At 45.3% G+C, this 14,764-nt stretch overlaps 1 protein-coding gene across 3 annotated transcripts in view; it reads right to left on the bottom strand.

The window, feature by feature from the left end:
- Positions 1-591: 591 nt before the first annotated feature.
- Positions 592-14,764, bottom strand: part of LOC138793262 (E3 ubiquitin-protein ligase RNF14-like) — a 31,537-nt gene continuing 17,364 nt past the window's right edge. For all 3 annotated transcript variants that reach the window (XM_069971744.1, XM_069971754.1, XM_069971734.1), the window contains exons 7-8: positions 2,545-2,672; positions 592-1,062 (exon numbers count right to left, since the gene is read on the bottom strand). In XM_069971744.1, coding sequence (XP_069827845.1) covers positions 1,059-1,062; positions 2,545-2,672 — 132 coding nt within the window. In that variant the 3' untranslated portion in view covers positions 592-1,058. The remainder of the gene's footprint in view (positions 1,063-2,544; positions 2,673-14,764) is intronic.

Here is a 14,764-nt window from a genome sequence, read left to right as displayed (position 1 = left end):
TGACGGAAATACTATGTGTGAACATAGCCTTTAAACCCCCCTAGGGTACTTTTTATAAACAATCATTAGATGCTATGCTATTGCATAGCATTGATCAGTGAGATCAGCCCTGTGCATATAGAGTCTGCCTAAGGCAGTTTCTAGATGCAGATCGCCAATCTGACAGGACATAGCCAGGTAGGAGACCTTGTCTGTCAGGGAAAGTGGGTTTGTCTGAACAGTATAAAATGTATATATTATATGTATATTGCAAACCAAGCCTCAAAGGGTAACCCATTAACCACCCCTTCAAAGGTACATAGTTGTAAAGTGGTAATCAGGATTTAAAAAAATACAAAAAAAAAAACACACCACACTTGTCCTCAGGTTGTGTATGATATTACATCTTTGCACTATTCACGTAATTGAAGTAACACATATTGCTAATGAGGACAGAGTGTGATAATGGCTGATAACAGAGAACAATAGTTAGCAAGCGTTTATGTCTGGCAGGGTCTATCAGGGTTAACACACTTTTATAGAGGACGGACAGACAAACGGACATTCACCTCTACTCGCTTTTTTGTAAATTAAAAAATAACATGGAATCCATTATAATTTCAGTACAATTTAGTTTTATTGTAGCCCTTTAAATACTGTATATTCTTGAAACCTTATGTTTTACAAGGCAACCCCTTTGTTGTCTAGTACACAACTATTATTATTTTAATGGTACAATAAAGCTTGTGAAGCAGCCCCCGATGCCAGACATATAGGGGTCAGAATATGATGGTACAAAGCACTGTCATTGTACAGATCTGAGGAATAAAGCTAACATGCCATGTTTTGGTTATTTTGCTGTATATTTTATGGTAAAATGAAACATATGAAAAACATAACTACAAAACAAAACATATGGATGACGTAAGTCTATACAATAGCAGCACTTGGCTTCTATATGCCACAGTTGCTATTGGCTGCAGCATCTAGAGGATTTAATAGCCAGAATCAGTGTTATCTCCAATATCAGTTCCAGTTGACTAATTAAATCAATTTTCTCCACCTTTATGAAAGGGTAACTATCTGCAAATGAATAAACACAAAAAAAAACCATTAACATTTTCAAGTCTAAAGTGCTAAAGGTCAGCATGGCTTACAGAATATATGGCAACATCTAAACTAAAAAAGTACAATAGAAGCGTAAAGAGATGGATTTCCCTGTTTTTGGTAAAAATACTGATAAAAATAGCTAAAAGAACTGAGTGGAAGTGAGCGCATTTCTAGAAACGCTTGTTCAGCCAATAATCAGCCCATATGAAAGTGCCAGAGTTCAGCTGATGATCGAGCAAACACCTGCTTGTCGACAAATTGGATCTTTTTGTTAAAATCACTGTTATCAGCCGTACGTCTCTCTATGTAAACAGGAGTTGTTTGGCCAATAGCAATATATTTAAACACACAGCACTGCACTGTTTTTGTGATCTGGAAAGTGACAGCATGGATATATGCATACTTGTGCTGTCAGTTTCCCTTTGCTATTGGCCATGCATCTTTTGTTTACACAAAAAGATATTCGGCCGACCTGGGCCCCCCACCCGAGTGCACTGGCACACTGAAGTGGGATTCAATGACTCGTATCAGTGTGCCTCCTGTGCAATCTCTGTATAGTAGATGGTAATATCTCTGCATCCCCCATATAGTAGATGGCCCCCTGTGCAGTCTCCCTATAGTAGATAGCCTTTAGTGCAGCCCCTTATAATAGATGGCCAGGCAGCATCTATAGCACACTGCCTATGCCAAAAGAAAGAACAGGGGAGAGCAGCGCTGAGAGACTCCGAGTGATGTGCAGCTGCAGTGAGATCAGTTGTGGGTGGTTTGGACAGTCATAAATTTTAAAGCCTGCTCAAAATATACGATCAGGCATTTTCCAGGTCCTCAGCTGATCAATGTCACTTTTGCATAGGCTGATTATTGGCCGAAGGTATATAGCAATGCTGCTGACTGATAAACGGCCCTTGTAAAAGGCCGTTTAAAGTAAATCTGTCAGCTGCAATTCATGTTCAAAACTGCTGTCACCGTCCAGTAGCAGTTAGTTATTAGAGACACACTGTACCTTTTATATGTCTGTCTGTGCTTCCAGAACATGGGAAAATAATTTTATTCTTCTGTGAAAGTGTCAAAGAGGTGTTCCCAAGCTCCTGACCTGCCGCAAACTGTAATGCTTCTGAGCATCCACCCCCAAACCCCCCCACCCCTGACCTTGCTTGGGAGTCAGCCTCCAGCTGTCTGTCAGTCAAGGAGTGATAGGTATAGGAGGGGGAATGAAGAGGAATTCCTGTATTGCAATATAGACCACTGTAACTCTCTACAGTGTATATATATATATATATATATATATATATATATATATATATACACACACACACACACACAGTGTATACAGTATGCATAGATAGCTGATTACAGTAAAATGTGCAATAAAACAGCGGAGGCAGATAACCAATGATACAGGCAACTCTAAAAAACATAAATCCAAACTTCTCTTACACCATGTTTGATACATACCGGTTTATACACGCTAAAGGGGTGTCAAAATGTTTATATGGGTTTTCCTGACACAATATCTTCAGACAGAGCCAACAGAAGTATTTTTTACATGCAGTGCAGGTCATTTTGTTACACCCATCATTTTTCTGTAAAAGAAAAAATATATCTAAGGAAACAATCCATTCTTAATTGATCTTTAGATATGTGTCAGAAGATAGCATTAATATAGCCTACATCGCCTACAAGATGAAGCTATTTTTAACAATTGCAAACAAATTGTTCACCATTATGCCCAGAACGATAGTCATTAGTTACGATCACTACTACAATTTACTCCTTTAGGTCCCAGCAAAAGAATGAACAATGTGTACAATTAGCGTATATTTAGCGAACGATTAACAATAATTTTATGGTTAGCTTAAAAGATGCAACACATGAACAATTTTTCGATTGTTGCCTGCATACACACAAAACAATTATCCTTTAAATTTGATCGATCAAACGATTTTTTGCACAATAATCGTCCTGTGTAATATGCCCTTTATTACTATGAGGGTAGGTTCACACTACAGAATCCGCACGGATAAGTTCAGACAGATTCCGTAGCTCGTAGCCGCACACAGCGGCGTGCATATTCGCCGGCTCTATAGACACCATTCTATGGCCGGGCCGACTCTGCGTTACGCTGAAAGAACTGACGTGTGGTATAACGAAATCGGCCCGCTCATAGAATGGTGTCCATGGAGCCGGTGGAAAGGTGTGCGGCCGTGAGTGGGTATGAGCGACAGAATCCAACGAAATTTATCCGCACGGATTCAATAGTGTGAACCTACCCTAATAAAGCAACATGCTAGACTAAACAGCCAACGATTGTGGGGGTTCATTTTTTCTGCTAAAAACAATCCAGCAGACATTAGGCTTCCATTGGCTATTGCAAAACCATCCTTTGCATGTAATTTACATGCCATAGCTGGATGAAATGGCCAAAATTTGCCATTTAAGTTGACATTTTTCATGTGTACGGCCAGCTTAAGCCACTTTGGCCACTTATATACTGTATGTCAGTTCACTAGGCATGTGGCCAGATTTTTTTTATGAGGTGGCAAAGGGTTTTGGGTGCAATGTGGTGTTGACCATCACTAGAAGCTTATGGACCATGCAATGTCATCTCCTGACACATCCCTACAGTATGCAATACTAACCAGACCATGTGAACAAGAACCATAATGATCATGCAGCAAGAATATGGAGTGGAACTTTAGACTTTTAAAAAGCTAAAAAAAAAATTAAAATATCTCATGCTGTAAATGGTAAGTGTATACAGAAACAAGAGACTACTAAATATTGCACAGGTAATCCCAGAAGAAACCATAATTCCCGTTAAAACCATATTTTCTAAAGGAATCCAAGCTGGAACATTACGCTGAAGCACAAGGATCATCTTCACAAAGTACAGACACAATGTATTTGCACAACAAAAGCAAACAGAAGCTAATTTGCCAAATAATAACCTGATAAATTGGGAATAACATAATCCTGGAGCATAGAACACTCTAATCCCCAAATATTTAAATTCCCTTGAAGGAAAAGAAGCAGCTAACCTGCTGACATGTTCCTAGAGGGATATTGGCAGTTTATTTAATATGCTAATGAGGTGTTTTGTTCGACTGGAGACCGGGCTATCGGTTCGCCTGGGTGGCCTTCCCCTCCTCAATACTAGTTAGGAGGGTGGGCCGACAAGGGCAAATCGGTGCACTGAGGGTGGTAACCCTGTCCCCAGTGCACTGAAATGCCTCAATAGCAAATTAAATGACCTGCTAATATCCTGAAAATTCCACTAAGGATGAAGGTAAGAAACCCCTCCCCCACACTCCCAGTGATATCTCCATTAGGGCCGGTCTGGGAATAAAATTCAGCCCTGGCAGTGGAGAGCATAGAGGCCCACTTGCTGTCTGGTTATGAATCTCTAGATCCAGGGGCGTAGCTAATGTCTCCTGGGTCCTGGTGCGAGAGGTCAACTTGGGCCCCCCCCCTTTCACAACCAAGTGATGCTATTGGTATTATTTATATATATATATATATATATATATATATATATATATATATATATATATAAATTATATACACACACACACACACACACCAAGACAGATATTACCAATAACACCTGCATATAGGAAGAGAAAATATTATCACCATACATATTACCACCATACTGTTACTGACCAAATCCTGTACACTGAGACCAATATTACCAGTATATAGGAAGGAAATGTTACCGCCACACCAAAACCACTACCATCACCACCATATTGTTACTGACCAAATCCAGTATACTTAATCCAATAAAACACAGTAGCAGATCACAAGTAACAAACATCACCACATACTGACTGATACCACCACCGCTGCTACTGCATAAGATCCACTGTACACATATCACTATCACCTCATCCAGGCAATAGAGGCAGACCCAGCTCTACACAGGTTGTATACACCATATACATTACAGTGCAGTTACATCAGGTGAGTCACAGGGGACGTCTTCTCTGATCGAAGTTCTTCCCTTTTCATCTTCTCCATCTGTCCTGGGCCGTTATGAGAACTTCTCCGAGCCACGAATCCACAGAATCTGCCAGACAGACATATTAGGCTTCTCACTCTGGCACCATCCTCATCTCTATACACACTGCACATCTGTACTGGTCCCTTTACACCCTCATTTAGTGGGTAGGCTGACTGTGACCCCCTTATAGTATATGCCCACTCTGTGTAGCCTCCTTATAGATGGTCCCCCTCTGTGCATCTCATATAGTATATGCCCCCCGTGTATTCCCTCTTATAGATGGCCCCCTGTGTTGTCCCCCTCATAGAAGCCCCCCCATGTTGTCCCCCTTATAAATGGCCACCTATGTTGTCCCCATTATAAATGGCCACCTATGTTGTCCCCCTTATAACTGGCCACCTATGTTGTCCCCATTATAAATGGCCACCTATGTTGTCCCCCTTATAAATGGCCACCTATGTTGTCCCCCTTATAAATGGCCACCTAAGTTGTCCCCCTTATAGATCCCCACATGTTGTCCCCCCTTATAGATGGCCCCCTCTCCCCCTATAGATGGCCCCCTCTCTCCTTCCTTTTATAGATAGCCCCCTCTCCCCTTCATAGATGGCCACCTTTCCCCCTTACAGATAGCCCCCTATCCCCCCATAGATGCCCCCCGCTCCCCTCATAAATAACCCCCTCCCCCCCTTTATAGATGCCCCCCCTTTCCCCTCATAGATAGCCCCCTCTCTATAGATGGCCCCCTCTTCCCTCATAGATAGCCCCCTCTCCCCCCTCTCTATAGATGGCCCCCTCTCCCCCCTCTCTATAGATGGCCCCCTCTCCCCCTCCATAGATAACCCCTCTCCCCCCATAGATAACCCCCTCTCCCCCCCAAAGATGCCCCCCCTATAGATAGCCCCCTCTCTATAGATGGCCTCCTCTTCCCTCATAGATAGCTCCCTCCCCTCATAGATAACCCCTTCTCCCCCCCATAGATGCCCCCCCTATAGATGGCCCCCTCTCCCCTCATAGATAGCCCCCTCCCCCCTCTATAGATAGCCCCTTTCCCTCAATCTCTATAGATGGCCCCCCTCTCCCCCTCTATAGATAACCCCCTCCCCTCATAGATAACCCCCTCTCCCCTCATAGATAGCCCTCTCTCCCCCTCTCCCTTCATAGCCCCCTCTCTATAGATGCCCCCCTCAGTGCAGACAGATTAAAAAAAAAAACACATACAACTCACCTTACAACCCGCTCCCCTGTCGATCCTCGCTCCTCCTGCAGCCTCCGTCTTCCCCCCGGCTGATGTGCGGCTGCCGGGGGTGTCCGGTCCTATCCCCGGCAGCGCGCGCATCTGAACTCCCTGTACGCTGGGGCTGGGACTTCTGGCACAGGAAGTGAGACGCTCTCTGTACCGGAAGTCAGGGTCCCAGGCGGCACAGGGAGTTCAGATGCGCGTGCTGCCGGGGATAGGACCGGACACCCCCGGCAGCCGCACATCAGCCGGGGGGAAGACGGAGTCAGCCTCTTGTGACCGCAAGCAAAATAATGCTTGCGGTCACAAGAGGGATTGACTGGGGGGGGGGGGGGGGTAGTTACGCCATTGTCTAGATCGGTGCCCCAACTCCTTTGCTATGAATGGAGCTGCAGGTTGGTGCGTGACTTGCAGCTTTATTCAATCTCTAGTCGAGTGCTATTCTTGGCTCTCTCTCCATAGAGAATGCAAAAAAAAGAGCCCCTGGAGCCTCAAAGAGTCTCGAAACACAGGACTAGCCAGATATCCCTCCGGGAAGGACCCAGCCAAGGGGTGGCTCCTGTAAGGAAACCACCATATCTAGTGGCCCTATAAGTCAATGTAATCACAAGGGAAAAAAAACAAGACCAGATATCCATCCACATACAGCTGTTTTAGGGTGTGGCCCCTCATCAGTGTGCAGCAGGATTCTGGCTAGGTTGGAGCAAAGCCTAGTAGAGCCATAAGAGAAACAGATCGCTAATCTCAGGGAGACCAGCCAAACTGCAACACTGCCGGCTGCTAGTAAAAATGCTCAATGCAGTGAAGTCCTAGGTGCATTGCCCCCTGGGAAACATGAATATGCAAAAAAAAAAGAGCCTGTGGAGCCTCATTGAAGAGTCTCGAAACACAGGACTAGCCAGATATCCCTCCGGGAAGGACCCAGCCAAGGGGTAGCTCCGGTAAGGAAACCACCAAAACCACCATATTAAGTGGCCCTATAAGTCAATGTAATCACAAGGGAAAAACCAAGGTCAGGTATCCACCCACATACAGCTGTTTCGGGGTGTTGCCCCTCATCAGTGTGGAGCAGAATTCTGACTAGGTGGGAGCAATGCCTAGTAGAGCCATAAGAGAAACACATAGCTGATCTCAGGGAGACCAGCCAAACGACAACACTGCCGGCTGCTAGTGAAAGCGCTCAAGGCAAAGAAGTCCTAGGTGCATTGCCCCCTGGAAAACATGAATATGCAAAAAAAAAAGAACATGTGGAGCCTCATCAAAGAGTCTCGAAGCACAGGACTAGCCAGAGGCACGGAGGTTCTGCCTCCCTGTAATCTCTTACTTGTCCACTATCCTGTGAATAAAAGACAAGTAAGTTTAATTTTTAAAAAAACCTTTCAGGGTGCGTTCACACTTTGCAATGGATATGACACTGCTAGTTTCGCCACTACCAATATAGTCTGTGGCTCTTCATTTTCACAGCTTTTTTTAATTCTGCTGTAACAATGTAGTAACAGCCATGTTTAACTAGTTTGCTGCCGTGCTCATAAAAATAATAAACAGCCAATTCTTACCCATCCATGTTCCCCAAGGCGTGCTCCTGCTCGAGTCTCCGGGCAGGGCCGGCCTTAAGGTAAATGGCGCCCTGTGCGAAACGTTCTTTCGGCGCCCCCCCCCCCCCCCACACACACACACACACACGCACCTTTAAAGTAACATAAAGCTCTTTCAGCCTCCCTGCCCTCCAGACAACACCCATCACCCGACCCCCCCCCCCGCCATGCACACAACTACCTTACCCCTCAGCCATACACACAACTACTCTGCCCCCCAGCCATAAATGCAACTACCCCTCCGCCATTCACACATCTACCCCCCCCAGCCATATACACAACAACCAACCCCCCCAGCCATACACACAACTACCACCCCCAGCCCCCCACACAATTATCACACTTAGCCCCCAAACAACTACACCCCCAGCTTTCCAAACTACCACCCCAGCCCCCCACACAGCTACCCACAAATACACACAGACACACACAGCACATGCAGACACACACATAAGCCTCCACACCAAGGGTCTATTCATACAAGGGCAGATACACTAAGGATTTTCTGCAACAGGTCTGAGTGTAGAAAATCTGCAGTCTATCAGCAAAGTGGAAAGGACACTTAAAGTGTCACTGTCGTGAAATTTTTTTTTGCAGAAATCAATAGTCCAGGCGATTTTAAGAAACTTTGTAATTGGGTTTATTATCCGAAAAATGCATTTTTATCATGAAAAATCAGTTTGAAGCTCTCCCCCCTGTCTTCATTGTTCTCCTATGGAGAGAGCTAAAGAAAAGACCAAAACAGGACAACAAAGAGTTAATCTACAAATCCCTCACGGGATATCTCTACTGACCATCACCAGTGACCTGTCTGAGCTCAGATTACAGCTGTCACCCAGCTCCCTGCCTGTAATCCTCTGTTATCTGCTTTCTGCTGCCGGCTAACTCCCTCCTTCCTCCTCCCCCCTCCCCTCTCCCTAGAACAGACAGGGTACGTCTCCTGCAACAAGTCACAATTTTCAGATTTTTCAGAGTGGATGAAAAAGAGGAAGGAGGGGGGGACCTGGGAAAAGGCTTTTTACATGCAGATAATGGCAGATTTGGCTAATAAACCCAATTACAAAGTTTCTTAAAATCGCCTGGACTATTGATTTCTGCAAAAAAAAAAAATACGACAGTGACTCTTTAAAGGGAACCAATTGGGCTGATATGGTTCCCAGGAGCGCTGTATAAAGCTCCTGCAGCAGCCGTGGCACGTACCGGCCGCGGCTGCTGCAAAAGCTTTATACCAGAGAAAAACAAGTTTTATTCCCTTGGTGCGTGACAGGCAGAGGCAGGGGGGTAGTCATCTGGGTGGCTCACCGTCTGTGTCTAGTCACCACTCTATGCCTGTCAGCACGCTCGGAGGGATGATTGACAGGCAGAGAGTTACTGGCCTCTCCTGCCTCCGCCCAGATGACTACCTTCCCGCTTCTGCCTGTTACGTGCCTGGGAAATATAACTATTTTTTCTCCAGTATAAAGCTCCTGCAGCAGCCGCGGCCGGTACGTCCTGCGGCTGCTGCAGGAGCTTCATACAGCGCTCCTGGGAACCTTATTAGCCCAATTGGGCTGATTGGTTCCCTTTAAATGTCTTCTTTTCCGCCAAGCTCCCATGATGCAACACAGATGCACACATACGCTTCATACATATACAAATACATGCATATATATATTTGCCACTATTGTACTACCACACAACTAGACACATAACATAGATACACAACACATAGATGGGCACATTACACAAGTACACAAATATGCAGATTCACAAATTACACAGATACAAACACACGCAGATTACATTTACACATGTACAGAGCTATGTGCAAACACAGACACATGACAGAGCCATGTACACACACAGACACACATGATGGCTATGTACACACACATGACAGAGCTATGTACACACACAGACACACATGACAGCTATGTACACACACATGACAGAGCTATGTACACACACACAGACACACACATGACAGAGCTATGTACACACACACAGACACACACATGACAGAGCTATGTACACACACACATGACAGAGCTATGTACACACACACAGACACACACATGACAGAGCTATGTACACACACACAGACACACACATGACAGAGCTATGTACACACACACAGACACACACATGACAGAGCTATGTACACACACACAGACACACACATGACAGAGCTATGTATACACACAGACACATGACAGAGCTATGTACACACACAGACACACACATGACAGAGCTATGTACACACACACATGACAGAGCTATGTACACACACACATGACAGAGCTATGTACACACACACAGACACATGACAGAGCTATGTACACACAGACACATGACAGAGCTATGTACACAGACACATGACAGACCTATGTACACACACACACACGACAGAGCTATGTATACACACACACACATGACAGAGCTATGTACACACACAGACAGCTATGTACACACACAGACACATGACAGAGCTATGTACACATACACACAGACACATGACAGAGCTATGTACACATACACACACACAGACACATGACAGAGCTATGTACACACACACAGACACACATGCCAGAGCTATGTACACAAACACACACAGGCACATGACAGCTATGTACACATACACACACACAGACACATGACAGAGCTATGTACACACACACAGACACACATGACAGAGCTATGTACACACACACAGACACACACGACAGAGCTAAGTACACACACACAGACACACACATGACAGAGCTATGTACACACACACACACACACACACGACAGAGCTATGTACACACACACACACACGACAGTTATGTACACACACACACACATGACAGAGCTATGTACACACACACACACACACATGACAGAGTTATGTACACACACACGACAGAGCTATGTACACACACACACACATGACAGAGCTATGTACACACACACACACACGACAGAGTTATGTACACACACACACACACACACACACACATGACAGAGCTATGTACACACACACAGACACACATGACAGAGCTATGTACACACACACACACACGACAGAGCTATGTACACACACACACAGACACACACGACAGAGCTATGTACACACACACACAGACACACATGACAGAGCTATGTACACACACACACAGACACACATGACAGAGCTATGTACACACACACACACACATGACAGAGCTATGTACACACACACACACACACACACAACAGAGCTATGTACACACACACACGACAGAGTTATGTACACACACACACGACAGAGCTATGTACACACACACACACGGCAGAGCTATGTACACACACACACACACTACAGAGCTATGTACACACACACACACATGACAGAGCTATGTACACACACAGACACATGACAGAGCTATGTACACACACACACGACAGAGCTATGTACACACACACACACGACAGAGCTATGTACACACACACACACACGACAGAGCTATGTACACACACACAGACACACATGACAGAGCTATGTACACACACACACGACAGAGCTATGTACACACACGACAGAGCTATGTACACACACACACACACATGACAGAGCTATGTACACACACACACACATGACAGAGCTATGTACACACACAGACACACATGACAGAGCTATGTACACACACACATGACAGAGCTATGTACACACACACACATGACAGAGCTATGTACACACACACACACATGACAGAGCTATGTACACACACACACACACACACGACAGAGCTATGTACACACACACACACACACATGACAGAGCTATGTACACACACAGACACATGACAGAGCTATGTACACACACACATGACAGAGCTATGTACACACACACACACGACAGAGCTATGTACACACACACACGACAGAGCTATGTACGCACACACACACACAGACACACATGACAGAGCTATGTACACACACACACAGACACACATGACAGAGCTATGTACACACACACACATGACAGAGCTATGTACACACACACACACATGACAGAGCTATGTACACACACACACATGACAGAGCTATGTACACACACACACAACAGAGCTATGTACACACACACACAACAGAGCTATGTACACACACACACAGACACACATGACAGAGCTATGTACACACACACAGACACACAACAGAGCTATGTACACACACACACACACGACAGAGCTATGTACACACACACACACACATGACAGAGCTATGTACACACACACACACACACATGACAGAGCTATGTACACACACACACATGAAAGAGCTATGTACACACACACACACGACAGAGCTATGTACACACACAGACACACGACAGAGCTATGTACACACACACACACACGACAGAGCTATGTACACACACACACATGACAGAGCTATGTACACACACAAACACATGACAGAGCTATGTACACACACACACATGACAGAGCTATGTACACACACACACACACACACATGACAGAGCTATGTACACACACACACATGACAGAGCTATGTACACACACACACACACACACACATGACAGAGCTATGTACACACACAGACAGGCACATCACACAGACACTTACTTTTTATGCTGGCCTGCACTTATCTCCATCTTCCTCTCCTCATGACTTTGCAGCCTGCAGGCCTTCCCCCTTACCTTCTGCACCGACTGCAGAGCTGTATAAAGGAGGGGGCAGACATCACTGCAGGGGGAGGGGGACCAGGACAGAGAAGAGGGGGCCACAGCTTTTCACTGGATCTTCTGTGCTATGTCCAGACAGAGCTATGTATACACACACACACATGACAGAGCTATGTACACACACACACAGACAGCTATGTACACACACAGACACATGACAGAGCTATGTACACATACACACACACAGACACATGACAGAGCTATGTACACACACACAGACACACATGCCAGAGCTATGTACACAAACACACACAGACACATGACAGCTATGTACACATACACACACACAGACACATGACAGAGCTATGTACACACACACAGACACACATGACAGAGCTATGTACACACACACAGACACACACGACAGAGCTAAGTACACACACACAGACACACACATGACAGAGCTATGTACACACACACACAGACACACATGACAGAGCTATGTACACACACACACACACACACACACGACAGAGCTATGTACACACACACACACATGACAGTTATGTACACACACACATGACAGAGCTATGTACACATACACACACACAGACACATGACAGAGCTATGTACACACACATAGACACACATGCCAGAGCTATGTACACAAACACATGACAGCTATGTACACATACACACACACAGACACATGACAGAGCTATGTACACACACACAGACACACATGACAGAGCTATGTACACACACACAGACACACACGACAGAGCTAAGTACACACACACAGACACACACATGACAGAGCTATGTACACACACAGACACACATGACAGAGCTATGTACACACACACACACACGACAGAGCTATGTACACACACACACACATGACAGTTATGTACACACACACACACACACACATGACAGAGCTATGTACACACACACACACATGACAGAGCTATGTACACACACACACATGACAGAGTTATGTACACACACACGACAGAGCTATGTACACACACACACACACACACATGACAGAGCTATGTACACACACACGACAGAGTTATGTACACACACACACACATGACAGAGCTATGTACACACACAGACACACATGACAGAGCTATGTACACACACACACGACAGAGCTATGTACACACACACACACACACACGACAGAGCTATGTACACACACACACAGACACACATGACAGAGCTATGTACACACACACACAGACACACATGACAGAGCTATGTACACACACACACAGACACACATGACAGAGCTATGTACACACACACACATGACAGAGCTATGTACACACACACACACGACAGAGCTATGTACACACACACGACAGAGTTATGTACACACACACACACACACACACACAACAGAGCTATGTACACACACACACGACAGAGCTATGTACACACACACACACTACAGAGCTATGTACACACACACACACACATGACAGAGCTATGTACACACACAGACACATGACAGAGCTATGTACACACACACACACACGACAGAGCTATGTACACACACACACACACACACATGACAGAGCTATGTACACACACACACACAACAGAGCTATGTACACACACACACACACACAGAAACACATGACAGAGCTATGTACACACACACACAGACACACATGACAGAGCTATGTACACACACACACACACACATGACAGAGCTATGTACACACACACACACACGACAGAGCTATGTACACACACACACACACGACAGAGCTATGTACACACACACACACAACAGAGCTATGTACACACACAGACACACATGACAGAGCTATGTACACACACACATGACAGAGCTATGTACACACACACACATGACAGAGCTATGTACACACACACACACACATGACAGAGCTATGTACACACACACGACAGAGCTATGTACACACACAGACACACATGACAGAGCTATGTACACACACACACATGACAGAGCTATGTACACACACACACACGACAGAGCTATGTACACACACACACACACACACATGACAGAGCTATGTACACACACACATGACAGAGCTATATACACACACACACACGACAGAGCTATGTACACACACACACACGACAGAGCTATGTACACACACACACACACGACAGAGCTATGTACACACAC

Source organism: Dendropsophus ebraccatus, chromosome 1, assembly GCF_027789765.1.
Source record: "Dendropsophus ebraccatus isolate aDenEbr1 chromosome 1, aDenEbr1.pat, whole genome shotgun sequence".
In the NCBI taxonomy this organism is placed as follows: Eukaryota; Metazoa; Chordata; class Amphibia; order Anura; family Hylidae; genus Dendropsophus; species Dendropsophus ebraccatus.
The sequence above is the reverse complement of the archived record's forward strand: the minus strand, read 5'-3'. Positions and strand labels throughout refer to the sequence as shown.